Below are 26,987 nucleotides of genomic sequence, written 5' to 3'. Positions count from 1 at the left end.
CAGGGTACTAGAGCCTCCATGCCCACCGTATCACATCTTGTATCCAAGCTAGAGGTGGTACAACCGGGTACTAGCGCCCACATGCCCCCCGTATCAGATCTTGTATCCAAGCTAGAGGCCGTACAACAGGGTACTAGAGCCTCCATGCCCCCGTATCACATCTTGTATCCAAGCTCGAGGTGGTACAACAGGGTACTAGAGCCTCCATGCCCCCGTATCACATCTTGTATCCAAGCTCGAGGTGGTACAACAGGGTACTAGAGCCGCCATGCCCACCCATATCACATCTTGTATCCAAGCTAGAGGTGGTACAACAGGGTACTAGAGCCGCCATGCCCCAGCCCCCAAACCCCCGGATCACATCTTGTATCTAAGCTAGACATAATTCCGGCTTCAGACAGGGAAGACCCAGAATCCATCCCCCAAATCTTACAGGCGCCTGCAATTACAATGGGAGCTGCGCTTATAACTACAGGCATCGCCTCTACTCACCCAACCAGCACCTCCAGTCTGTGACCGCTGACTTCTGCGCTGAGGTGAGAGGTCCGCGGGCACAGACCCACCAGCGGCTGCCGCCGAACCAGAGCTGCGGGCGGGGTGAGTATAAAGCTTGTAAGGACGCTGCCCACCCAGGAACCAATAGTGGAGTTGCTATTGGTTTCTGGCCAGGCAGCATCCCTGGGACTATTGGGGGGGTCACCATCAGTACTGGGACCACTGTGGGGGTCACTATTACTACTAGGACCATTATAGGGGTCAATTTCACTACTGGGGACACTAGGGGGTTACTATCACTACTGCGACCACTATGGGGGGTCACTATTTCTACTGGGGCCACTACGGGGGTAATTACTACTACTAGGACCATTATAGGGATCACTATTGTGGCTACTATGAGGTCACTATCACTACTGGGGCCCCTAGGGGGGAGAGGGTCACTAATAATACTGGGACCACTATGGGGGTCACAATTACTACTGGGCCAATATTGCTACAGGGGCTACTATAGGGGTCACTATCCCTACTGGTAACATTATAGGGGGTCACTATTCCTACTGGGAACATTAAAGGGGGCCATTGTTACTACTAGGGCCACTGTGGGGGTCCTTATAACTACAAGGAGTACTATGGGGGGGTCACAATCACTACTGGGGCCATTATGATGGGTCATTATTACTCTTGGGGCCACTATGGGGGTCACAATCCCTACTGGAGCCTTTATGAAGGGTCATTATTACTACTGGGGCCACTACGGGGGTAATTATCACTACTAGGACCATTACACGGGTCACTATCACTACTGTGGCTACTATGAGGTCACTATCAGTATTGGGGCCCTTAGGGGGGGTTACTAAGAGTACAGGGAACACTATGGGAGGGGGGAGGGGGGGGTCACAATTACTACTGGAGCCACTATGGGGGTCACTATCCCTATTGGTAACATTATAGGGGGTCACTATCCCTCCTCCAGGGTTCATCGGGACCTCCGGGCTCATTGGGGTCATCCATGGTCATCGGGTCCTCCGGGGTCATCGGGTCCAACCCCCTACTCAGTGCAGGATCACTAAATCATCCCAGACAGATGTCTGCCCAGCCTCTAAAGACTTCCATTGAAGGAGAACTCCCCACCTCCTGTCGCAACCTGTTCCACTCATTGATCCCCTCACTGTCTAATATCTAATCTGTGTCTCCTCCCTCTCAGGTTCATCCCATTGCTTCTAGTCTTTCCTTGTGCAGATGAGAATAGGGCTGATCCCTCTGCACTGTGACAGCCCTTCAGATATTTGTAGACCCCTATTAAGTCTCCTCTCAGCCTTCTCTTCTGCTAAACATCCCCAGATCCTTTACCCGTTCCTCATAGGACATGATTTTGCAGACCGCTCACCATCTTGGTAACTCTTCTCTGAACTTGCTCCAGTTTGTCTATGTCTTTATAAAGTGGGGTGCCCAGCACTGGACATAGTATTCCAGATGAGGTCTGACTAAGAAAGAGTAGAGGGGGATAATGACCTCACGTGATCTAGACTCTATGCTTCTAATACATCCCAGAACTGGACCCAGTATTCCAGATGAGGTCTGACTAAGGAAGAGTAGAGGGGGATAATGACCTCACGTGATCTAGACTCTATGCTTCTCTTAATACATCCCAGAATTGTGTTTGATTTTGGCTGCTGCATCACATTGTTGACTCATGTTCAGTCTATGATCTATTAGTATACCCAAGTCTTTTTCACATGTGCTGCTGCTTAGCCCAATTCCTCTCCTGTATTCCTGTATGTTTTCTTCATTTTCCCCTGGCAGACCCCTCAGGTCGCCCGCTTCATGCCAACACTTCCATCCACGTCCAATATAAATCCAGAAACCTCCCTCCCAGCAGTCCGGAGTCCTGAACTCCCTCCAACGTCTTTCAGATCCTCGGTATACAATTCAGGGTACCCATGAGTAGAGGGAGGCCCCTTCCATACTCAGCCGCACGGCATCATGGTTAGAACAGTCAGATGCATCCAACACCCCTCCCCTGCAGTCCTGGGGGGTCCCAGTTGTGCTGCCGGAGGACCACCAGGATGCCTTCAAATAGGCTTACCAAAATTTTCAGCTCCTGGAGTTCAATGACCTTCCGTATATACTCATATACAGGACAAGTATGGCAGCTCCGTGCAGCGCTCTGCTTATACCGCAGCTATTAACCCATTGTGAGCTGCCGATGCAACCAAGCACAGCCAGCTAATTATAATCTACTTACCTGGTGAGCCCACGGGCGGGAGCCCTTCCAGCATGGCGGCCGCGTGCACATCCCGCCGCCCCTCTACATCCTCCCACTCCTCTTACCTGGTGACCCCGCCTCCATCATGGGGGCCCCGTACACATCCCTCTACATACTCCCACTCCTCTTACCTGGTGACCCCGCCTCCAGCATGGCGGCCCCGTACACATCCCTCTACATACTCCCACTCCTCTTACCTGGTGACCCCGCCTCCAGCATGGCGGCCGCGTACACATCCCTCTACATCCTCCCACTCCTCTTACCAGGTGACCCCGCCTCCAGCATGGCGGCCCCGTACACATCCCTCTACATACTCCCACTCCTCTTACCTGGTGACCCCGCCTCCAGCATGGCGGCCCCGTACACATCCCGCCGGCCCTCTACATACTCCCACTCCTCTTACCTGGTGACCCCGCCTCCAGCATGGCGGCCCCGTACACATCCCGCCGGCCCTCTACATCCTCCCACTCCTCTTACCTGCTGACCCCGCCTCCAGCAAGGCGGCCCCGTACACATCCCGCCGGCCCTCTACATACTCCCACTCCTCTTACCTGGTGACCCCGCCTCCAGCATGGCGGCCCCGTACACATCCCGCCGGCCCTCTACATCCTCCCACTCCTCTTACCTGCTGACCCCGCCTCCAGCATGGCAGCCGCGTACACATCCTGCCGGCCCTCTACATCCTCCCACTCCTCTTACCTGGTGGCCCCGCCTCCAGCATGGCGGCCCCGTACACATCCCGCCGGCCCTCTACATACTCCCACCCCTCTTACCTGGTGACCCCGCCTCAAGCATGGCGGCCCCGTACACATCCCGCCGGCCCTCTACATACTCCCACTCCTCTTACCTGGTGACCCCGCCTCCATCATGGCGGCCGCGTACACATCCCTCTACATACTCCCACTCCTCTTACCTGGTGACCCCGCCTCCAGCATGGCGGACACATACACATCCCTCTACATCCTCCCACCCCTCTTACCTGGTGACCCCGCCTCCAGCATGGCGGCCCCGTACACATCCCGCCGGCCCTCTACATCCTCCCACTCCTCTTACCTGGTGACCCCGCCTCCAGCATGGCGGCCCCGTACACATTCCGCCGGCCCTCTACATCCCCCCACTCCTCTTACCTGGTGACCCCGCCTCCAGCATGGCGGCCCCGTACACATCCCGCCGGCCCTCTACATCCCCCCACTCCTCTTACCTGGTGACCCCGCCTCCAGCATGGCGGCCGCGTACACATCCCTCTACATCCTCCCACTCCTCTTACCAGGTGACCCCGCCTCCAGCATGGCGGCCCCGTACACATCCCTCTACATACTCCCACTCCTCTTACCTGGTGACCCCGCCTCCAGCATGGCGGCCGCGTACACATCCCGCCGGCCCTCTACATACTCCCACTCCTCTTACCTGGTGACCCCGCCTCCTGCATGGCGGCCCCGTACACATCCCTCTACATCCTCCCACTCCTCTTACCTGGTGACCCCGCCTCCAGCATGGCGGCCCCGTACACATCCCGCCGGCCCTCTACATACTCCCACTCCTCTTACCTGGTGACCCCGCCTCCAGCATGGCGGCCCCGTACACATCCCGCCGGCCCTCTACATACTCCCACTCCTCTTACCTGGTGACCCCGCCTCCAGCATGGCGGCCCCGTACACATCCCTCTACATCCTCCCACTCCTCTTACCTGGTGACCCCGCCTCCAGCATGGCGGCCGCGTACACATCCCTCTACATCCTCTCCCTCCTCTTACCTGGTGACCCCGCCTCCAGCATGGCGGCCCCGTACACATCCCTCTACATCCTCCCACTCCTCTTACCTGGTGACCCCGCCTCCAGCATGGCGGCCCCGTACACATCCCTCTACATCCTCCCACTCCTCTTACCAGGTGACCCCGCCTCCAGCATGGCGGCCGTGTACACATCCCTCTACATCCTCCCACCCCTCTTACCTGGTGACCCCGCCTCCAGCATGGCGGCCCCGTACACATCCCGCCGGCCCTCTACATACTCCCACTCCTCTTACCTGGTGGCCCCGCCTCCAGCATGGTGGCCGCGTACACATCCCGCCGGCCCTCTACATACTCCCACTCCTCTTACCTGGTGACCCCGCCTCCAGCATGGCGGCCCCGTACACATCCCTCTACATACTCCCACTCCTCTTACCTGGTGACCCCGCCTCCAGCATGGAGGCCGAGTACACATCCCTCTACATACTCCCACTCCTCTTACCTGGTGACCCCGCCTCCAGCATGGCGGCCCCGTACACATCCCTCTACATACTCCCACTCCTCTTACCTGGTGGCCCCGCCTCCATCATGGCGGCCCCGTACACATCCCTCTACATCCTCCCACTCCTCTTACCTGGTGGCCCCGCCTCCAGCATGGCGGCCCCGTACACATCTCGCCGGCCCTCTACATACTCCCACCCCTCTTACCTGGTGACCCTGCCTCCAGCATGGCGGCCCCGTACACATCCCTCTACATCCTCCCACCCCTCTTACCTGGTGACCCCGCCTCCAGCATGGCGGCCCCGTACACATCCCTCTACATACTCCCACTCCTCTTACCTGGTGGCCCCGCCTCCATCATGGCGGCCCCGTACACATCCCTCTACATCCTCCCACTCCTCTTACCTGGTGGCCCCGCCTCCAGCATGGCGGCCCCGTACACATCTCGCCGGCCCTCTACATACTCCCACCCCTCTTACCTGGTGACCCTGCCTCCAGCATGGCGGCCCCGTACACATCCCTCTACATCCTCCCACCCCTCTTACCTGGTGACCCCGCCTCCAGCATGGCGGCCGCGTACACATCCCTCTACATACTCCCACTCCTCTTACCTGGTGACCCCGCCTCCAGCATGGCGGCCGCGTACACATCCCTCTACATACTCCCACTCCTCTTACCTGGTGACCCCGCCTCCAGCATGGCGGCCCCGTACACATCCCGCCGGCCCTCTACATCCTCCCACTCCTCTTACCTGGTGGCCCCGCCTCCAGCATGGCGGCCCCGTACACATCCCTCTACATCCTCCCACTCCTCTTACCTGGTGACCCCGCCTCCAGCATGGCGGCCGCGTACACATCCCTCTACATCCTCCCACTTCTCTTACCTGGTGACCCCGCCTCCAGCATGGCGGCCCCGTACACATCCCTCTACATCCTCCCACTCCTCTTACCTGGTGACCCCGCCTCCAGCATGGCGGCCCCGTACACATCCCTCTACATACTCCCACTCCTCTTACCTGGTGGCCCCGCCTCCATCATGGCGGCCCCGTACACATCCCGCCGGCCCTCTACATACTCCCACTCCTCTTACCTGGTGACCCCGCCTCCAGCATGGCGGCCCCGTACACATCCCTCTACATCCTCCCACTCCTCTTACCTGGTGGCCCCGCCTCCATCATGGCGGCCCCGTACACATCCCGCCGGCCCTCTACATACTCCCACCCCTCTTACCTGGTGACCCCGCCTCCAGCATGGCGGCCCCGTACACATCCCTCTACATACTCCCACTCCTCTTACCTGGTGACCCCGCCTCCAGCATGGCGGCCCCGTACACATCCCTCTACATACTCCCACTCCTCTTACCTGGTGACCCCGCCTCCAGCATGGCGGCCCCGTACACATCCCTCTACATACTCCCACTCCTCACCTGGTGACCCCGCCTCCAGCATGGCGGCCCCGTACACATCCCGCCGGCCCTCTACATCCTCCCACTCCTCTTACCTGGTGACCCCGCCTCCAGCATGGCGGCCCCGTACACATCCCTCTACATCCTCCCACTCCTCTTACCTGGTGGCCCCGCCTCCAGCATGGCGGCCCCGTACACATCCCGCCGGCCCTCTACATCCTCCCACTCCTCTTACCTGGTGGCCCCGCCTCCAGCATGGCGGCCGCGTACACATCCCTCTACATCCTCCCACTCCTCTTACCTGGTGACCCCGCCTCCAGCATGGCGGCCCCGTACACATCCCTCTACATCCTCCCACTCCTCTTACCTGGTGACCCCGCCTCCATCATGGCGGCCCCGTACACATCCCGCCGGCCCTCTACATACTCCCACTCCTCTTACCTGGTGGCCCCGCCTCCAGCATGGCGGCCCCGTACACATCCCGCCGGCCCTCTACATACTCCCACTCCTCTTACCTGGTGGCCCCGCCTCCAGCATGGCGGCCCCGTACACATCCCTCTACATCCTCCCACTCCTCTTACCTGGTGACCCCGCCTCCAGCATGGCGGCCCCGTACACATCCCTCTACATCCTCCCACTCCTCTTACCTGGTGGCCCCGCCTCCAGCATGGCGGCCCCGTACACATCCCGCTGGTCCTCTACATACTCCCACTCCTCTTACCTGGTGACCCCGCCTTCAGCATGGCGGCCCCGTACACATCCCTCTACATCCCCCCACTCCTCTTACCTGGTGACCCCGCCTCCAGCATGGCGGCCCCGTACACATCCCGCCGGCCCTCTACATACTCCCACTCCTCTTACCTGGTGGCCCCGCCTCCAGCATGGCGGCCCCGTACACATCCCTCTACATACTCCCACCCCTCTTACCTGGTGACCCCACCTCCAGCATGGCGGCCGCGTACGCATCCCTCTACATCCTCCCACTCCTCTTACCTGGTGACCCCGCCTCCATCATGGCGGCCCCGTACACATCCCGCCGGCCCTCTACATACTCCCACTCCTCTTACCTGGTGGCCCCGCCTCCAGCATGGCGGCCCCGTACACATCCCTCTACATCCTCCCACTCCTCTTACCTGGTGACCCCGCCTCCAGCATGGCGGCCCCGTACACATCCCTCTACATCCTCCCACTCCTCTTACCTGGTGGCCCCGCCTCCAGCATGGCGGCCCCGTACACATCCCGCTGGTCCTCTACATACTCCCACTCCTCTTACCTGGTGACCCCGCCTTCAGCATGGCGGCCCCGTACACATCCCTCTACATCCCCCCACTCCTCTTACCTGGTGACCCCGCCTCCAGCATGGCGGCCCCGTACACATCCCGCCGGCCCTCTACATACTCCCACTCCTCTTACCTGGTGGCCCCGCCTCCAGCATGGCGGCCCCGTACACATCCCTCTACATACTCCCACCCCTCTTACCTGGTGACCCCACCTCCAGCATGGCGGCCGCGTACGCATCCCTCTACATCCTCCCACTCCTCTTACCTGGCGGCCCCGCCTCCAGCATGGCGGCCCCGTACACATCCCTCTACATCCTCCCACTCCTCTTACCTGGTGACCCCGCCTCCAGCATGGCGGCCCCGTACACATCCCTCTACATCCTCCCACTCCTCTTACCTGGTGACCCCGCCTTCAGCATGGCGGCCCCGTACACATCCCTCTACATCCCCCCACTCCTCTTACCTGGTGACCCCGCCTCCAGCATGGCGGCCCCGTACACATCCCGCCGGCCCTCTACATCCTCCCACTCCTCTTACCTGGTGACCCCGCCTCCAGCATGGCGGCCCCGTACACATCCCGCCGGCCCTCTACATCCTCCCACTCCTCTTACCTGGTGACCCCGCCTCCAGCATGGCGGCCCCGTACACATTCCGCCGGCCCTCTACATCCCCCCACTCCTCTTACCTGGTGACCCCGCCTCCAGCATGGCGGCCCCGTACACATCCCTCTACATACTCCCACTCCTCTTACCTGGTGACCCCGCCTCCAGCATGGCGGCCGCGTACACATCCCTCTACATCCTCCCACTCCTCTTACCTGGTGACCCCGCCTCCAGCATGGCGGCCGCGTACACATCCCTCTACATCCTCCCACTCCTCTTACCTGGTGACCCCGCCTCCAGCATGGCGGCCCCGTACACATCCCTCTACATCCTCCCACCCCTCTTACCTGGTGGCCCCGCCTCCAGCATGGCGGCCCCGTACACATCCCGCCGGCCCTCTACATACTCCCACTCCTCTTACCTGGTGACCCCGCCTCCAGCATGGCGGCCCCGTACACATCCCGCCGGCCCTCTACATACTCCCACTCCTCTTACCTGGTGACCCCGCCTCCAGCATGGCGGCCCCGTACACATCCCTCTACATCCTCCCACTCCTCTTACCTGGTGACCCCGCCTCCAGCATGGCGGCCGCGTACACATCCCTCTACATCCTCCCACTCCTCTTACCTGGTGACCCCGCCTCCAGCATGGCGGCCCCGTACACATCCCTCTACATCCTCCCACCCCTCTTACCTGGTGGCCCCGCCTCCAGCATGGCGGCCCCGTACACATCCCGCCGGCCCTCTACATACTCCCACTCCTCTTACCTGGTGACCCCGCCTCCAGCATGGCGGCCCCGTACACATCCCTCTACATACTCCCACTCCTCTTACCTGGTGACCCCGCCTCCAGCATGGCGGCCCCGTACACATCCCGCCGGCCCTCTACATACTCCCACTCCTCTTACCTGGTGACCCCGCCTCCAGCATGGCGGCCCCGTACACATCCCTCTACATCCTCCCACTCCTCTTACCTGGTGACCCCGCCTCCAGCATGGCGGCCGCGTACACATCCCTCTACATCCTCCCACTCCTCTTACCTGGTGACCCCGCCTCCAGCATGGCGGCCCCGTACACATCCCTCTACATCCTCCCACCCCTCTTACCTGGTGGCCCCGCCTCCAGCATGGCGGCCCCGTACACATCCCGCCGGCCCTCTACATACTCCCACTCCTCTTACCTGGTGACCCCGCCTCCAGCATGGCGGCCCCGTACACATCCCGCCGGCCCTCTACATACTCCCACTCCTCTTACCTGGTGACCCCGCCTCCAGCATGGCGGCCCCGTACACATCCCTCTACATACTCCCACTCCTCTTACCTGGTGACCCCGCCTCCAGCATGGCGGCCCCGTACACATCCCTCTACATCCTCCCACCCCTCTTACCTGGTGACCCCGCCTCCAGCATGGCGGCCCCGTACACATCCCGCCGGCCCTCTACATACTCCCACTCCTCTTACCTGGTGACCCCGCCTCCAGCATGGCGGCCCCGTACACATCCCTCTACATCCTCCCACCCCTCTTACCTGGTGACCCCGCCTCCAGCATGGCGGCCCCGTACACATCCCTCTACATCCTCCCACTCCTCTTACCTGGTGGCCCCGCCTCCAGCATGGCGGCCCCGTACACATCCCTCTACATACTCCCACTCCTCTTACCTGGTGGCCCCGCCTCCAGCATGGCGGCCCCGTACACATCCCTCTACATCCTCCCACTCCTCTTACCTGGTGACCCCGCCTCCAGCATGGCGGCCGCGTACACATCCCGCCGGCCCTCTACATACTCCCACTCCTCTTACCTGGTGACCCCGCCTCCAGCATGGCGGCCCCGTACACATCCCGCCGGCCCTCTACATACTCCCACCCCTCTTACCTGGTGACCCCGCCTCAATCATGGCGGCCCCGTACACATCCCTCTACATACTCCCACTCCTCTTACCTGGTGACCCCACCTCCAGCATGGCGGCCCCGTACACATCCCTCTACATCCTCCCACCCCTCTTACCTGGTGGCCCCGCCTCCAGCATGGCGGCCCCGTACACATCCCGCCGGCCCTCTACATACTCCCACTCCTCTTACCTGGTGACCCCGCCTCCAGCATGGCGGCCCCGTACACATCCCGCCGGCCCTCTACATCCTCCCACTCCTCTTACCTGGTGACCCCGCCTCCAGCATGGCGGCCCCGTACACATCCCTCTACATCCTCCCACTCCTCTTACCTGGTGACCCCGCCTCCAGCATGGCGGCCCCGTACACATCCCTCTACATACTCCCACTCCTCTTACCTGGTGACCCCACCTCCAGCATGGCGGCCCCGTACACATCCCTCTACATCCTCCCACCCCTCTTACCTGGTGGCCCCGCCTCCAGCATGGCGGCCCCGTACACATCCCGCCGGCCCTCTACATACTCCCACTCCTCTTACCTGGTGACCCCGCCTCCAGCATGGCGGCCCCGTACACATCCCTCTACATCCTCCCACCCCTCTTACCTGGTGACCCCGCCTCCAGCATGGCGGCCCCGTACACATCCCGCCGGCCCTCTACATACTCCCACTCCTCTTACCTGGTGGCCCCGCCTCCAGCATGGCGGCCGCGTACACATCCCTCTACATCCTCCCACTCCTCTTACCTGGTGACCCCGCCTCCAGCATGGCGGCCCCGTACACATCCCTCTACATCCTCCCACTCCTCTTACCTGGTGACCCCGCCTCCAGCATGGCGGCCCCGTACACATCCCGCCGGCCCTCTACATACTCCCACCCCTCTTACCTGGTGACCCCGCCTCCAGCATGGCGGCCCCGTACACATCCCTCTGCATCCTCCCACTCCTCTTACCTGGTGACCCCGCCTCCAGCATGGCGGCCCCGTACACATCCCGCCGGCCCTCTACATACTCCCACTCCTCTTACCTGGTGACCCCGCCTCCAGCATGGCGGCCCCGTACACATCCCGCCGGCCCTCTACATCCTCCCACTCCTCTTACCTGGTGACCCCGCCTCCAGCATGGCGGCCCCGTACACATCCCGCCGGCCCTCTACATACTCCCACTCCTCTTACCTGGTGGCCCCGCCTCCAGCATGGCGGCCCCGTACACATCCCGCCGGCCCTCTACATACTCCCACTCCTCTTACCTGCTGACCCCGCCTCCATCATGGCGGCCCCGTACACATCCCTCTACATACTCCCACTCCTCTTACCTGGTGGCCCCGCCTCCACCATGGCGGCCCCGTACACATCCCGCCGGCCCTCTACATACTCCCACTCCTCTTACCTGGTGACCCCGCCTCCAGCATGGCGGCCCCGTACACATCCCTCTACATCCTCCCACTCCTCTTACCTGGTGACCCCGCCTCCAGCATGGCGGCCCCGTACACATCCCTCTACATACTCCCACTCCTCTTACCTGGTGGCCCCGCCTCCAGCATGGCGGCCCCGTACACATCCCTCTACATCCTCCCACTCCTCTTACCTGGTGGCCCCGCCTCCAGCATGGCGGCCGCGTACACATCCCGCCGGCCCTCTACATACTCCCACTCCTCCATGGAGAAATAGACGGCCACATCCTGACACCTTATAGGAACCTGACAACACAATATCCAGTCATCAGCCAGAGCCCCCCGCTAGAATGTCCCCCCACATTCCCCGCAGTCACCTCTCCTGTCAGCAGCTCCGTCATCTTGTTGGTGAGTTCTAGAAGCTTCTGGATCAGGGAGTGAGGATGGATGATGGGAGTCGCTGTCTTCTTCACTGCTGTGTACTCCTGTGGATGGAGGGAGACGCTCAGGGATGGCACAAATACAAGACAGATGGGAGGAATGGAGGGAAGTTCACCTCTCCGGTCAGCAGGTAGATGATCTCCCAGGTGACGGCTAATATCCTTCCGCTCATCTCCGTGCCGTCCATCGGGGCCTGAGGAGAGAGAGGTCACAGGGTACCGGCTGATAACAGAGAGCGCAACCCCTGTACTGCTGTATATATATATCCTCTGATACCGGCTGATAACAGAGAGCGCAACCCCTGTACTGCTGTATATATATATCCTCTGATACCGGCTGATAACAGAGAGCGCAACCCAGATGTGTATATATATCCTCTGATACCGGCTGATAACAGAGAGCGTAACCCCTGTACTGCTGTGTATATATATATCCTCTGATACCGGCTGATAACAGAGAGCGCAACCCCTGTACTGCTGTATATATATCCTCTGATACCGGCTGATAACAGAGAGCGCAACCCCTGTACTGCTGTATATATATATCCTCTGATACCGGCTGATAACAGAGAGAACAACCCCTGTACTGCTGTGTATATATCCTCTGATACCGGCTGATAACAGAGAGCGCAACCCCTGTACTGCTGGATATATATATCCTCTGATACCGGCTGATAACAGAGAGCGCAACCCCTGTACTGCTGGATATATATATCCTCTGATACTGGCTGATAACAGAGAGCGCAACCCCTGTACTGCTGTATATATACATCATGTGATACCGGCTGATAACAGAGAGCGCAACCCCTGTACTGCTGTATATATATCCTCTGATACCGGCTGATAACAGAGAGCGCAACCCCTGTACTGCTGTATATATATATCCTCTGATACCGGCTGATAACAGAGAGAACAACCCCTGTACTGCTGTATATATATATCCTCTGATACCGGCTGATAACAGAGAGAACAACCCCCATGGCAGCTTACTATACTGCTGTATAAATATATATATCCTCTGATACCGGCTGATAACAGAGAGCGCAACCCCTGTACTGCTGTGTATATATATCCTCTGATACCGGCTGATAACAGAGAGCGCAACCCCTGTACTGCTATATATATATCCTCTGATACCGGCTGATAACAGAGAGCGCAACCCCTGTACTGCTGTATATATATATCCTCTGATACCGGCTGATAACAGAGAGCGCAACCCCTGTACTGCTGTATATATATATCCTCTGATACCGGCTGATAACAGAGAGCGCAACCCCTATACTGCTGTATATATATATCCTCTGATACCGGCTGATAACAGAGAGAGCAACCCCTGTACTGCTGTATATATATATATCCTCTGATACCGGCTGATAACAGAGAGCGCAACCCCTGTACTGCTGTGTATATATATCCTCTGATACCGGCTGATAACAGAGAGCGCAACCCCTGTACTGCTGTATATAGATCCTCTGATACCGGCTGATAACAGAGAGCGCAACCCCTGTACTGCTGTATATATATATCCTCTGATACCGGCTGATAACAGAGAGCACAACCCCTGTACTGCTGGATATATATCCTCTGATACTGGCTGATAACAGAGAGCGCAACCCCTGTACTGCTGTATATATATATCCTCTGATACTGGCTGATAACAGAGAGCGCAACCCCTGTACTGCTGTATATATATATATCCTCTGATACCGGCTGATAACAGAGAGCGCAACCCCTGTACTGCTATATATATTTATATCCTCTGATACCGGCTGATAACAGAGAGCGCAACCCCTGTACTGCTGTGTATATATCCTCTGATACCGGCTGATAACAGAGAGCACAACCCCCGATGTCAGCTTACCGAACTGCTGTGTATATATATCCTCTGATACCGGCTGATAACAGAGAGCGCAACCCCTGTACTGCTGTATATATATCCTCTGATACCGGCTGATAACAGAGAGCGCAACCCCTGTACTGCTGTATATATATCCTCTGATACCGGCTGATAACAGAGAGCGCAACCCCTGTACTGCTGTATATATATATATCCTCTGATACCGGCTGATAACAGAGAGCGCAACCCCTGTACTGCTGTATATATATCCTCTGATACCGGCTGATAACAGAGAGCGCAACCCCTGTACTGCTGTATATATATATATCCTCTGATACCGGCTGATAACAGAGAGCACAACCCCTGATGTCAGCTTACTGTACTGCTGTATATATATATATATATATATATATATATATATATCCTCTGATACCGGCTGATAACAGAGAGCGCAACCCCTGATGTCAGCTTACTGTACTGCTGTATATATATATCCTCTGATACCGGCTGATAACAGAGAGAACAACCCCAATGTCAGCTTACTGTACTGCTGTATATATATATATCCTCTGATACCGGCTGATAACAGAGAGAACAACCCCAATGTCAGCTTACTGTACTGCTGTATATATATATCTTCTGATACCGGCTGATAACAGAGAACAACCCCTGATGTCAGCTTACTGTACTGCTGTATATATATATCCTCTGATACCGGCTGATAACAGAGAGCGAACCCAGATGTCAGCTTACCGTACTGCTGTATATATATCCTCTGATACCGGCTGATAACAGAGAGAACAACCCCGATATCAGCTTACTGTACTGCTGTATATATATATCTTCTGATACCGGCTGATAACAGAGAACAACCCCCATGTCAGCTTACTGTACTGCTGTATATATATATCCTCTGATACCGGCTGATAACAGAGAGCGCAACGCCTGTACAGCTGTATATATATATATATCCTCTGATACCGGCTGATAACAGAGAGCGCAACCCAGATGTCAGCTTACCGTACTGCTGTATATATATATCCTCTGATACCGGCTGATAACAGAGAGAACAACCCCAATGTCAGCTTACTGTACTGCTGTATATATATATCTTCTGATACCAGCTGATAACAGAGAACAACCCCCATGTCAGCTTACCGTACTGCTGTATATATATATCCTCTGATACTGGCTGATAACAGAGAACAACCCCCATGTCAGCTTACTGTACTGCTGTATATATATATCCTCTGATACCGGCTGATAACAGAGAGCGCAACGCCTGTACAGCTGTATATATATATATATATATCCTCTGATACCGGCTGATAACAGAGAGCGCAACCCAGATGTCAGCTTACTGTACTGCTGTATATATATATCCTCTGATACCGGCTGATAACAGAGAGAACAACCCCGATGTCAGCTTACTGTACTGCTGTATATATATATATATCCTCTGATACCGGCTGATAACAGAGAGCGCAACCCAGATGTCAGCTTACTGTACTGCTGTATATATATATCCTCTGATACCGGCTGATAACAGAGAGAACAACCCCGATGTCAGCTTACTGTACTGCTGTATATATCATCTGATACCGGCTGATAACAGAGAGCAGCAGTGAAGGATCTAGTCTGTAGGACCTGTGATGACGCGTGTGTCATGTGACCAGGGGGTGGAGCTGAGCCCGTGGCAGTATTAGTGCAGTTGCCGAAGGTTCGGTGACGTCACGCTGTCATGTGACCAGGGGGTGGAGCTGAGCCCGTGGCAGTATTAGTGCAGTGGCAGCAGGTTCGGTGACGTCACGCTGTCATGTGATCATTGAATCAGGTTGCTGGAATTGCTCCCTAGTGCTGAGCTGGAGAGGCCGAGGCTCACGTGCTGCCGGCGGGGCGGTGTCTGGGGGGTTGGTGATGCTGCCGGCGGGGCGCTGTCTGGGAGGCTGATTCTACCTGATTGGTGGTTTGGGTCGGCTGATTCTACCTGATTGGCTGTTTGGGTTGGCTGAGTCACACTGATTGGCTGTTAGGCCAGAAGTGTTGCAGAAATTGATAATTTGCCTGCAGGGTGCGGCCGCCATCTTGTATCTGACATATATTATCTTACGTCTTATTACAGGAGGAGGTCTGAGAAATATGTAAATGAGGGGAATGAAGGAATGCCTGTACAGTGCCGCCTAGTGGTGGGCAGCCTTCCTGCAATTAATGACCGGCTGAGATGGCGGGGGTGAGGAGGAGGGGCCTGTGGGAGGTCATGTGATCAGTACTGGGTGTACATCACAGTCTACAGGATGAGGCTGAAGGGGTGGGGCTGACTAGTCAGGAGGAGGGGCCTGTGGGAGGTCATGTGATCAGTACTGGGTGTACATCACTGGGGGGGTCACAGTCTACAGGATGAGGGGGCGGAGTTAAGCAGTGCAGGATCACTAAATCATCCCAGACAGATGTCTGTCCGGCCTCTGAAGACTTCGATTGAAGGAGAACTCCCCACCTCCTGTGGCAGCCTGTTCCACTCATTGATCCCCCTCACTGTCTAATATCTAATCTGTGTCTCCTCCCTTTCAGTTTCATCCCATTGCTTCTAGTCTTTCCTTGTGCAGATGAGAATAGGGCTGATCCCTCTGCACTGTGACAGCGCTTCAGATATTTGTAGACCGCTATTAAGTCTCCTCTCAGCCTTCTCTTCTGCTAAACATTCCCAGATCCTTTAACCGTTCCTCATAGGACATGATTTGCAGACTGCTCAACATCTTGGTAACTCTTCTCTAAACTTGCTCCAGTTTGTGTCTTTTTGTTTCAGAGTCTCTTATTTGCTCCATCTGCATTTGATTGCTCCGCCTTCCTTCCAGTGACCCTGCTGTGATACCTTTACATTTGTCATAATCTGTGCGCAGTGGTATGTCCCATTGCTTCATATAAATTGAATTGACTCTATTTGTACTATATGTATTTTCCTCATCACCGCCCCCCAAATAGTTTTCTCCCCGTCTCATCTTAGTGTTGCTGGACACAGTTTGTTTTTGTAAGAGGGCAATAAAGCCCCCCCCCCATCTTGTTCATTAGCCATTTAAAGGTGGGGTCAGCTGGGTGACTAGTGAAATGTAACAAGTCCCTCCCAGCTGAAGTCCTATAGCCAGAACTTTAAAGCCAGTTCTATCCTCCATGCCTCACCTGATGTGTCCAGCACTAAGTGTTTGATGCTGTTGAATGATGCAGTTATACAGCGCAGGAGACAGGTAACATGCACAACTGTCCATAGTCTGGAGGGAAATACTCTCCTCTTTGCACTGATCTCCATCACTATCCTATTTTCAAGCCTTCACACTTTCTTCCAACGCCCGGCCCCAACACACTCCATCCACATCAGCCCTTCCCTCTTCTCCTCACCTATGTATGGCTCCCATGCACTGCTCAACTTCCTAAGACGCCTTCAACCCCCTAATACTGCAAAGAAACACCTCAGACACCCACACAAATCCCCTAGCCATGTGCTCACCCTTGCTACCCTGCTACTCCTAGCTGCAGGGGACATCTCCCCCAACCCAGGCCCACCCCGTACTGTTCTCTACCAAAATGCCCCCCCTGCCCCATTCAAATGCGCCCTATGGAACTCCCAATCTGCGTGTAACAAACTCCCAACTATCCCTGACCTTTTCACCAGTAAACACTTGAACTTGCTCGCCCTCACGGAAACCTGGATACAGCAGTCCGATTCTACCTCCCCCGCTGCATTGTCCTATGATGGCCTGCAGTTCTCCCACACCCCCAGATCGGATGACAGACGCGGTGGAGGAGTAGGCATCATCCTCTCCCCAAACTGTACCTTCCAGGTCATTCCCTCAGCTCCCTCGCTTACCTTTCACTCCTTCAAAGTCCACACCCTGCGACTCTTCCGCCCACTGCCTCTGCGTGTCGCAGTTATTTACCGCCCCCCAGGTCCCACCCGCCTGTTCCTAGACCACTTTGCTGCCCGGCTCCCCCACTTCCTATCCTGTGAAATCCCAACCCTTTTCCTTGGTGATTTCATCCCTACTAACGACCCCAGCTCCTCATCTGCCTCCCGGCTTTTAACACTTACCTCCTCCCTTGGCTTATCACTAATCTCTGACTCCCCCACTCATAGAGATGGTAACACTCTCGATTTAGTTTTCCTCCGTCTCTGCTCTGCTTCTCACTTTACTAACTCCCCACTTCCACTCTCGGATCACAACCTTCTCTCTTTCTCCATCAGGCACCCTAGCATCTCTCCTGACCCTCCTATCTATCGCACCTCTAGGAACCTCCAGTCTGTCCGCACTAAACGGTTTGCCGAAACTATTCAGTCCTTCCTATCGCCCATCTCTCGCCTCCCCTGCCCTAACCTGGCAGCTGAATACTACCACACCACCCTCAGCCGTGCCCTGGATGAAGTGGCACCGCCCGTGACGCGAGCTGTCAAACGCAGACCACGGCAACCCTGGCTCACGTCCCAAACGTGCTTCATCCGGCGGTGCTCTAGGTGCGCCGAGCGGCTGTGCAGAAAGTCAAAGCTGCCAGCAGACTTCCTCCACTTCAAATTCATGCTTAAAATGTATAACCTAGCCCTCCACCATGCCAAACAAGTTTACTTCACCTCCCTTGTCTCCTCACTATCCCACAACCCCAAACAACTCTTTGAGACCTTTCACTCCCTCCTCAGCCCCAAGGAACAGGCCCCGGTGACAGACCTGACTGCTGGAGAACTAGCTGCCTACTTCAAAGAAGAAAAAAAAATTGACCACATTAGAAAAGAAATCTCTGAAAGCTGCATGGTTAGCCCTGATCCCAGCTTCATCAGCACTGCACCCAGCACCTACTCACCATCTACTCTAGAAACAACGACAGAGGAAGAAGTCTCCAGGCTCCTTTCCGCTGCCCGCCCTACCACCTGCGCCAGCGACCCTCTCCCCTCTCACCTCCTCCGCTCCCTTTCCCCAGCTCTCATTACTCACCTTACCACAATCTGCAACCTCTCCCTAACCTCTGGCACTTTTCCCTCCTCATTCAAACACTCCATTATATCCCCTCTGCTTAAAAAACCAACCCTGGACCCGACTAATGCTGCCAACTACCGACCCGTCTCAAACCTCCCCTTTATCTCCAAATTACTGGAACGCCTGGTCTACTCCCGGCTTACTCGCTTTCTCTCTGACAACTCACTCCTCGACCCCCTCCAGTCTGGTTTCCGCTCTCTACACTCGACCGAAACTGCCCTTACAAAAGTAACAAATGACCTGATGACTGCAAAGTCGAGAGGTGATTACTCCCTACTAATCCTCCTTGACCCGTCTGCTGCATTTGACACGGTCGACCATGATCTCCTTCTCACTATGCTCCGCTCTATTGGTCTAAAGGACACTGCTCTCTCCTGGTTCTCTTCCTACCTCTCTGACCGCTCTTGGTGTTTCCTTTGCTGGTTCTATCTCTGCTCCACTTCCTCTCGCTGTTGGGGTCCCCCAGGGCTCGGTCCTTGGCCCCTTCCTCTCGCTGTTGGGGTCCCCCAGGGCTCGGTCCTTGGTCCCCTCCTCTTCTCTATCTATACTGCCCCAATTGGACAAACCATCCACAGATTTGGCCTCCAATACCATCTCTATGCTGACGACACCCAACTATACACCTCCACTCGTGAGATCTCTGGACCATTCCTCCAAAATATCACCGACTGTCTGTCCGCTGTCTCTAACACTAGGTCCTCCCTTTTTCTCAAACTAAACCTCTCTAAAACTGACCTCCTTGTCTTTCCACCTTCTAACCGACCTCCCCCCAACATCTCCATTCCAGTGTCTGGCACCATCATAACCCCCCGACGGCATGCCCGATGCCTTGGGGTCACACTGGACTCTGACCTCTCCTTTGCCCCCCATATCCAATCTCTGGCCCAAACATGCCACATGCACCTCAGGAATATTGCTAAAATACGTCCGTTCCTAACCACGGACACGCTAAAGACGCTCGTGGTTGCGCTCATCCACTCCCGGCTTGACTACTGCAACTCGCTACTCATTGGCCTCCCCCGCACTAGACTCGCTCCGCTCCAATCCATACTAAATGCGGCAGCTAGACTCATTTTTCTATCCAGTCGTTATTCAGACGCCTCTGCATTATGCCAGTCGCTGCATTGGCTGCCCATCCACTGCAGAACTAAATGTAAACTCCTCTACCTCACCCACAAAGCTCTGCATGGCGCTGCACCAGCATACATCACCTCCCTCCTGTCAGTACACCACCATACATCGCCTCCCTCCTGTCCGTACACCACCATACATCGCCTCCCTCCTGTCCGTACACCACCATACATCGCCTCCCTCCTGTCAGTACACCACCATACATCGCCTCCCTCCTGTCAGTACACCACCATACATCGCCTCCCTCCTGTCAGTACACCACCATACATCGCCTCCCTCCTGTCAGTACACCACCATACATCGCCTCCCTACTGTCAGTACACCACCATACATCGCCTCCCTCCTGTCAGTACACCACCATACATCGCCTCCCTCCTGTCAGTACACCACCATACATCGCCTCCCTCCTGTCAGTACACCACCATACATCGCCTCCCTCCTGTCAGTACACCACCATACATCGCCTCCCTCCTGTCAGTACACCACCATACATCGCCTCCCTCCTGTCAGTACACCACCATACATCGCCTCCCTACTGTCAGTACACCACCATACATCGCCTCCCTCCTGTCAGTACACCACCATACATCGCCTCCCTCCTGTCAGTACACCACCATACATCGCCTCCCTACTGTCCGTACACCACCATACATCGCCTCCCTACTGTCCGTACACCACCATACATCGCCTCCCTCCTGTCAGTACACCACCATACATCGCCTCCCTACTGTCAGTACACCACCCAGCCCCCTCACTCCGATCGGCTAACACCCTCAGACTAAACACCCCTGTAATACGAACCTCACATGCTCGCCTCCAGGACTTCACCAGAGCTGCACCCATCCTCTGGAATGCTCTACCCCAAGGCATTCGGACAATTCCCGATGCACGAAATTTCAGACGTGCCTTAAAAACGCACCTCTTCAGGGAAGCATACCAAATCTCCTGACCTAGTCCCTCGCCGCTCCCTATGGTGCCCCACCCTGTTTGCCTTCTGATAAATGATCTGTACATGTCCTATTGCCTATGTTCCCCATGCCTTGCTCCCCCCCCATTGCACCTCCTGTAGCACCTCCAACCCATTTGTGTCTAACCCAATGTACCTCACATTGTAATTGTTGTATTGTTTTGCATTTATCCATGCCTGAAAGCTGCGGAATAAGTTGGCGCCATACAAATAAGGATGATTATTATTATTATTATTTAGGTTTCCTTGTCCCAACCTTGTGTATCCTGAGTTCCCCTGCAGGGGGCAGTGTGGAGCATATCCATTGTAGGGTGCGTTCACAGGAGCGCAGATACGCAGCGTACATACGTCGCCAGTCTACCAATAGCCTTCAATGTCTTGGTTCACACGAGCGCATGTACGACGGCTGCAGAGACTCGCATTGTACGCGGCGTATCGGCGTGCACGTTGTGCGAACGGGTTTCATGGATTCGCACTATTAGCAGCTGCGTATCTCGGATGCCATGTCGTTCTCGCTGAGAAGGTGTTCAGCTCCTGATTATGCGTTCACCTGGCGGTGCTGATTATGGTTCACCTGGCGGTGCTGATTATGGTTCACCTGGCGGTGCTGATTATGGTTCACCTGGCGGTGCTGATTATGGTTCACCTGGCGGTGCTGATTATGCGTCACCTGGCGGTCGGCGGTGCTGATTATGCGTCACTTGGCGGTGCTGATTATGCGTCACCTGGCGGTGCTGATTATGCGTCACCTGGCGGTCGGCGGTGCTGATTATGCGTCACCTGGCGGTCGGCGGTGCTGATTATGCGTCACCTGGCGGTCGGCGGTGCTGATTATGGGTTCCCCTGGCGGTCGGCGGTGCTGATTATGCGTTCACCTGGCGGTCGGCGGTGCTGATTATGCGTTCACCTGGCGGTCGGCGGTGCTGATTATGCGTTCACCTGGCGGTCGGCGGTGCTGATTGTGCGTCACCTGGCGGTCGGCGGTGCTGATTATGGGTCACCTGGCGGTCGGCGGTGCTGATTATGGGTTCACCCGGCGGTCGGCGGTGCTGATTATGGGTTCACCCGGCGGTCGGCGGTGCTGATTATGGGTTCACCCGGCGGTCGGCGGTGCTGATTATGGGTTCACCCGGCGGTCGGCGGTGCTGATTATGGGTTCACCCGGCGGTCGGCGGTGCTGATTATGGGTTCACCTGGCGGTCGGCGGTGCTGATTATGGGTTCACCTGGCGGTCGGCGGTGCTGATTATGGGTTCACCTGGCGGTCGGCGGTGCTGATTATGGGTTCACCTGGCGGTCGGCGGTGCTGATTATGGGTTCACCTGGCGGTCGGCGGTGCTGATTATGGGTCACCCGGCGGTCGGCGGTGCTGATTTTGCGTCACCTGGCGGTCGGCGGTGCTGATTTTGCGTCACCTGGCAATCGGCGGTGCTGATTATGGGTCACCTGGCGGTCGGCGGTGCTGATTATGGGTCACCTGGCGGTCGGCGGTGCTGATTATGGGTCACCTGGCGGTCGGCGGTGCTGATTATGGGTCACCTGGCGGTCGGCGGTGCTGATTATGCGTTCGCCTGGCGGTGCTGATTATGCGTTCGCCTGGCGGTCGGCGGTGATCACAATGAAGCGTCTCTGCGCTTTGGGCTTCAGCATGTTCAATGTGCAAGTAGAGCAAAATGCTGACCAGGCTGATACCTGCGGGAAGCGCGACCGCCACCCCCCCCCCCCCCCCCTCGGGACACGCGGCACAGATATTATAGGAACGTGCAGAAAAAGGACGCCCTTTGGCGTGAAGTCGCCAAGTTACACATGCGAACGAGTGGCGGTCGGCAAACCTGCAGGAGCGAGCGGAATCTGGTAGGCCAATCCACTGGATCACAGATCCCTCCACAGGGGATCACGTTTACGAAGCGCTATAGTTATCATTTGAGCCCCAAATACCGTCTGAATCGCTGCAGCTCGCCTCCCTGAGGCTTCGTTGTGGTGTGCGGTATTGTCTTCCTCTACACACGCCTGGCGCTCATATATGTGCAGCTCCTAGTAGTTGCAGTCGCTGCAGCGTGCCTCCCTGAGGCTTCGTTCTGCTGGGCGGTATTGTTCTCCTCTGCACTGTATACACACCTAGCTCTTCCTTTGCAGATATATATGTGCAGCTCCTAGTAGTGGCAGTCGCTGCAGCTCGCCTCCCTGAGGCTTCGTTGTGGTGTGCGGTATTGTCTTCCTCTACACACGCCTGGCGCTCATATATGTGCAGCTCCTAGTAGTTGCAGTCGCTGCAGCGTGCCTCCCTGAGGCTTCGTTCTGCTGGGCGGTATTGTTCTCCTCTGCACTGTATACACACCTAGCTCTTCCTTTGCAGATATATATGTGCAGCTCCTAGTAGTGGCAGTCGCTGCAGCTCGCCTCCCTGAGGCTTCGTTGTGGTGTGCGGTATTGTCTTCCTCTACACACGCCTAGCGCCTATATATGTGCAGCTCCTAATAGCTGCAGTCCATGCAGGGACCGCTGCAGGACTTACCCCCATACTCATCTTTTGGACTCCGGTCCCATTCCGGCACATACAGGCCCTAAATCAGACATGAGCGCCCTGGAGCCGCTGCCATACATGTAGTCATGGACTAAAGTACAGAGGAGCCGTAAGTCTGTCCGCCACCAATAGAGGCGCGAAGCCGGGCGGTCAGAGCGGAACACGCTGCAAGGAAGCCGTACCAATCTGCACCTCTGTGGGGCTCCTGGACGGTTACTGGATGTCGGGCCGTACGTTTATTGTAGCTGCATGTGCGTCGTTAGCTGATGAGCAGCATCTCTCCCCGCTATGCGCAGTGTAGACGCCGTCCCCAACGCACCGCGCATCCCTTGTACCCTTGGTTACTCAGTGTGCGTCTCCACAGCCTCACATGGTTATATGTATATGGCTGCCGGACTATTCCGTATCCACTGTCTATAATGCGAACCCCAGACTGCTCCCCCAATGCCTTAGCGGTGCGTGCGTGGCAGGTATAGAGCGCCCATACACGGCGCAGTGCAGACGGCCGCAGTTACTGAGCCACATCACCCAATATGTGTCTATTAGAAGCTTTACCAAGTTTGGCGCTGTTACAAGAAGTCGCCGTGGTGCCGCTGATCAATGTCGCTAACATGACTTCTACAACGTCTTCAGTCATTACCTGTGGAGCCCGCAGGACTTTCCATCAACCCCTTCATTACTGTTCCCACAAAGCACAGGCTAAGATTAAAGTTTTTCTTTCTTTCCTGCGTTATCTCCGTCCCATCCCACATTACAATCCGCTGCCATCGCTGGCTCACCTTCCTCCCTGTACAATCCGCTGTCATCGCTGGCTCACCTTCCTCCCTGTACAATCTGCTGTCATCGCCGGCTCACCTTCCTCCCTGTACAATCTGCTGTCATCGCTGGCTCACCTTCCTCCCTGTACAATCTGCTGTCATCGCTGGCTCACCCTCCTCCCTGTACAATCTGCTGTCATCGCTGGCTCACCCTCCTCCCTGTACAATCTGCTGTCATCGCTGGCTCACCTTCCTCCCTGTACAATCCGCTGCCATCGCTGGCTCACCTTCCTCCCTGTACAATCCGCTGTCATCGCTGGCTCACCTTCCTCCCTGTACAATCTGCTGTCATCGCCGGCTCACCTTCCTCCCTGTACAATCTGCTGTCATCGCTGGCTCACCTTCCTCCCTGTACAATCTGCTGTCATCGCTGGCTCACCCTCCTCCCTGTACAATCTGCTGTCATCGCTGGCTCACCCTCCTCCCTGTACAATCTGCTGTCATCGCTGGCTCACCCTCCTCCCTGTACAATCTGCTGTCATCGCTGGCTCACCCTCCTCCCTGTACAATCCGCTGTCATCGCCGGCTCACCTTCCTCCCTGTACAATCGGCTGTCATCGCCGGCTCACCTTCCTCCCTGTACAATCTGCTGTCATCGCTGGCTCACCTTCCTCCCTGTACAATCTGCTGTCATCGCCGGCTCACCTTCCTCCCTGTACAATACGCTGTCATCGCTGGCTCACCTTCCTCCCTGTACAATCTGCTGTCATCGCTGGCTCACCCTCCTCCCTGTACAATCTGCTGTCATCGCTGGCTCACCTTCCTCCCTGTACAATCTGCTGTCATCGCTGGCTCACCTTCCTCCCTGTACAATCTGCTGTCATCGCTGGCTCACCTTCCTCCCTGTACAATCTGCTGACATTGCCGGCTCACCTTCCTCCCTGTACAATCTGCTGTCATTGCTGGCTCACCCTCCTCCCTGTACAATCTGCTGTCATCGCTGGCTCACCCTCCTCCCTGTACAATCTGCTGTCATCGCTGGCTCACCCTCCTCCCTGTACAATCTGCTGTCATCGCTGGCTCACCCTCCTCCCTGTACAATCTGCTGGCATCGCTGGCTCACCCTCCTCCCTGTACAATCCGCTGCCATCGCTGGCTCACCTTCCTCCCTGTACAATCCGCTGCCATCGCTGGCTCACCTTCCTCCCTGTACAATCTGCTGTCATCGCTGGCTCACCTTCCTCCCTGTACAATCTGCTGTCATCGCTGCTCACCCTCCTCCCTGTACAATCTGCTGTCATCGCTGGCTCACCTTCCTCCCTGTACAATCTGCTGTCATCGCTGGCTCACCTTCCTCCCTGTACAATCTGCTGTCATCGCTGGCTCACCTTCCTCCCTGTACAATCTGCTGTCATCGCTGGCTCACCTTCCTCCCTGTACAATCTGCTGACATTGCCGGCTCACCTTCCTCCCTGTACAATCTGCTGTCATCGCTGGCTCACCTTCCTCCCTGTACAATCTGCTGTCATCGCTGGCTCACCTTCCTCCCTGTACAATCTGCTGTCATCGCTGGCTCACCTTCCTCCCTGTACAATCTGCTGTCATTGCTGGCTCACCCTCCTCCCTGTACAATCTGCTGTCATCGCTGGCTCACCCTCCTCCCTGTACAATCTGCTGTCATCGCTGGCTCACCCTCCTCCCTGTACAATCTGCTGTCATCGCTGGCTCACCTTCCTCCCTGTACAATCTCCTGTCATCGCTGGCTCACCTTCCTCCCTGTACAATCTGCTGTCATCGCTGGCTCACCTACTCCCTGTACAATCCGCTGCCATCGCTGGCTCACCTTCCTCCCTGTACAATCCGCTGCCATCGCTGGCTCACCTTCCTCCCTGTACAATCTGCTGTCATCGCTGCTCACCCTCCTCCCTGTACAATCTGCTGTCATCGCTGGCTCACCTTCCTCCCTGTACAATCTCCTGTCATCGCTGGCTCACCTTCCTCCCTGTACAATCTCTTCCTCTCGCTATGACCAGTTCTCCCATTCTGTCATGTAACAACATTGCCCAAGTAGTTGCCCTCAGGAAGCTCTTCCGTTGCCCGTATTCCTCCTGTGGGCATGCATTCCGCTTGTTAATCTGACATGGCACTCACAGTCGCCACACTTAAGTCTTCAACAAAGCGGGCAAACGTTGGGCACTGGCGCCCACGATGATATATGGTGCGTCCTTAAGAGCTCGGCTCCTTCTCCTAACCGCACCGGCCCACATTCTACAAACACCATCGCCACAAGTAACATCTTAGTAGAACATCCAGAGTTGTGTCTCGTCGTCTACAAGTTGGATTCTCCATGTTGTCCCTCCCAAGCTTTAGTTTGTCTATTTACAGCGCCCAACGCCTGAACCAACAATCCCTGCCAAACGATCACAAACGGCCAGAGAAGGTCTATGCAACACCCCAGCCATCGCCCCGCCGCTCCATGACACACCCAGATGGGGCGTTCAGATGATGGCATGCTCTGCCGTTACTGCTCCCCATTGCCCACAGATCTGTTCCCTCAGCCGCAGGGCACACCCCTTTGTCTTTCTAACTAAAAGTTCCTTAATCAGGCCAATCGTGCGGGGACCGTTCTGTATATAGAATCACAATGTACACGCCTTATGGCTTTCCTAATGTTCTTGTGTTTGGTGTTTCATAAGCAGTAAAGCTCCAATCCCATCACTACATGAGCGCCGGCGGCCCCCGGGGAGCCGTTATGGAGTCA

The 26,987-nt window shown here is 56.4% G+C and overlaps 2 protein-coding genes across 2 annotated transcripts in view; both read right to left on the bottom strand.

Moving 5' to 3' along the window:
* The window catches only part of LOC136617429 (zinc finger protein 300-like), a 1,148,901-nt gene that overhangs the window by 900,123 nt on the left and 221,791 nt on the right, over positions 1-26,987 (bottom strand). The window lies entirely within an intron of this gene.
* Positions 6,433-14,879, bottom strand: LOC136618046 (gastrula zinc finger protein XlCGF66.1-like). Its single transcript, XM_066594300.1, has 5 exons — positions 14,853-14,879; positions 12,112-12,189; positions 11,933-12,040; positions 11,750-11,861; positions 6,433-6,633 (listed from the first exon to the last, which is right to left on the bottom strand). Exons 2-5 carry the CDS (start codon positions 12,181-12,183, stop codon positions 6,611-6,613), a joined length of 315 nt encoding a protein of 104 aa, XP_066450397.1. The 5' UTR covers positions 12,184-12,189; positions 14,853-14,879; the 3' UTR covers positions 6,433-6,610.

This window comes from Eleutherodactylus coqui, chromosome 1 (assembly GCF_035609145.1).
Source record: "Eleutherodactylus coqui strain aEleCoq1 chromosome 1, aEleCoq1.hap1, whole genome shotgun sequence".
Taxonomy (NCBI): domain Eukaryota; kingdom Metazoa; phylum Chordata; class Amphibia; order Anura; family Eleutherodactylidae; genus Eleutherodactylus; species Eleutherodactylus coqui.
This window is presented reverse-complemented; position numbering and strand designations above follow the sequence as displayed.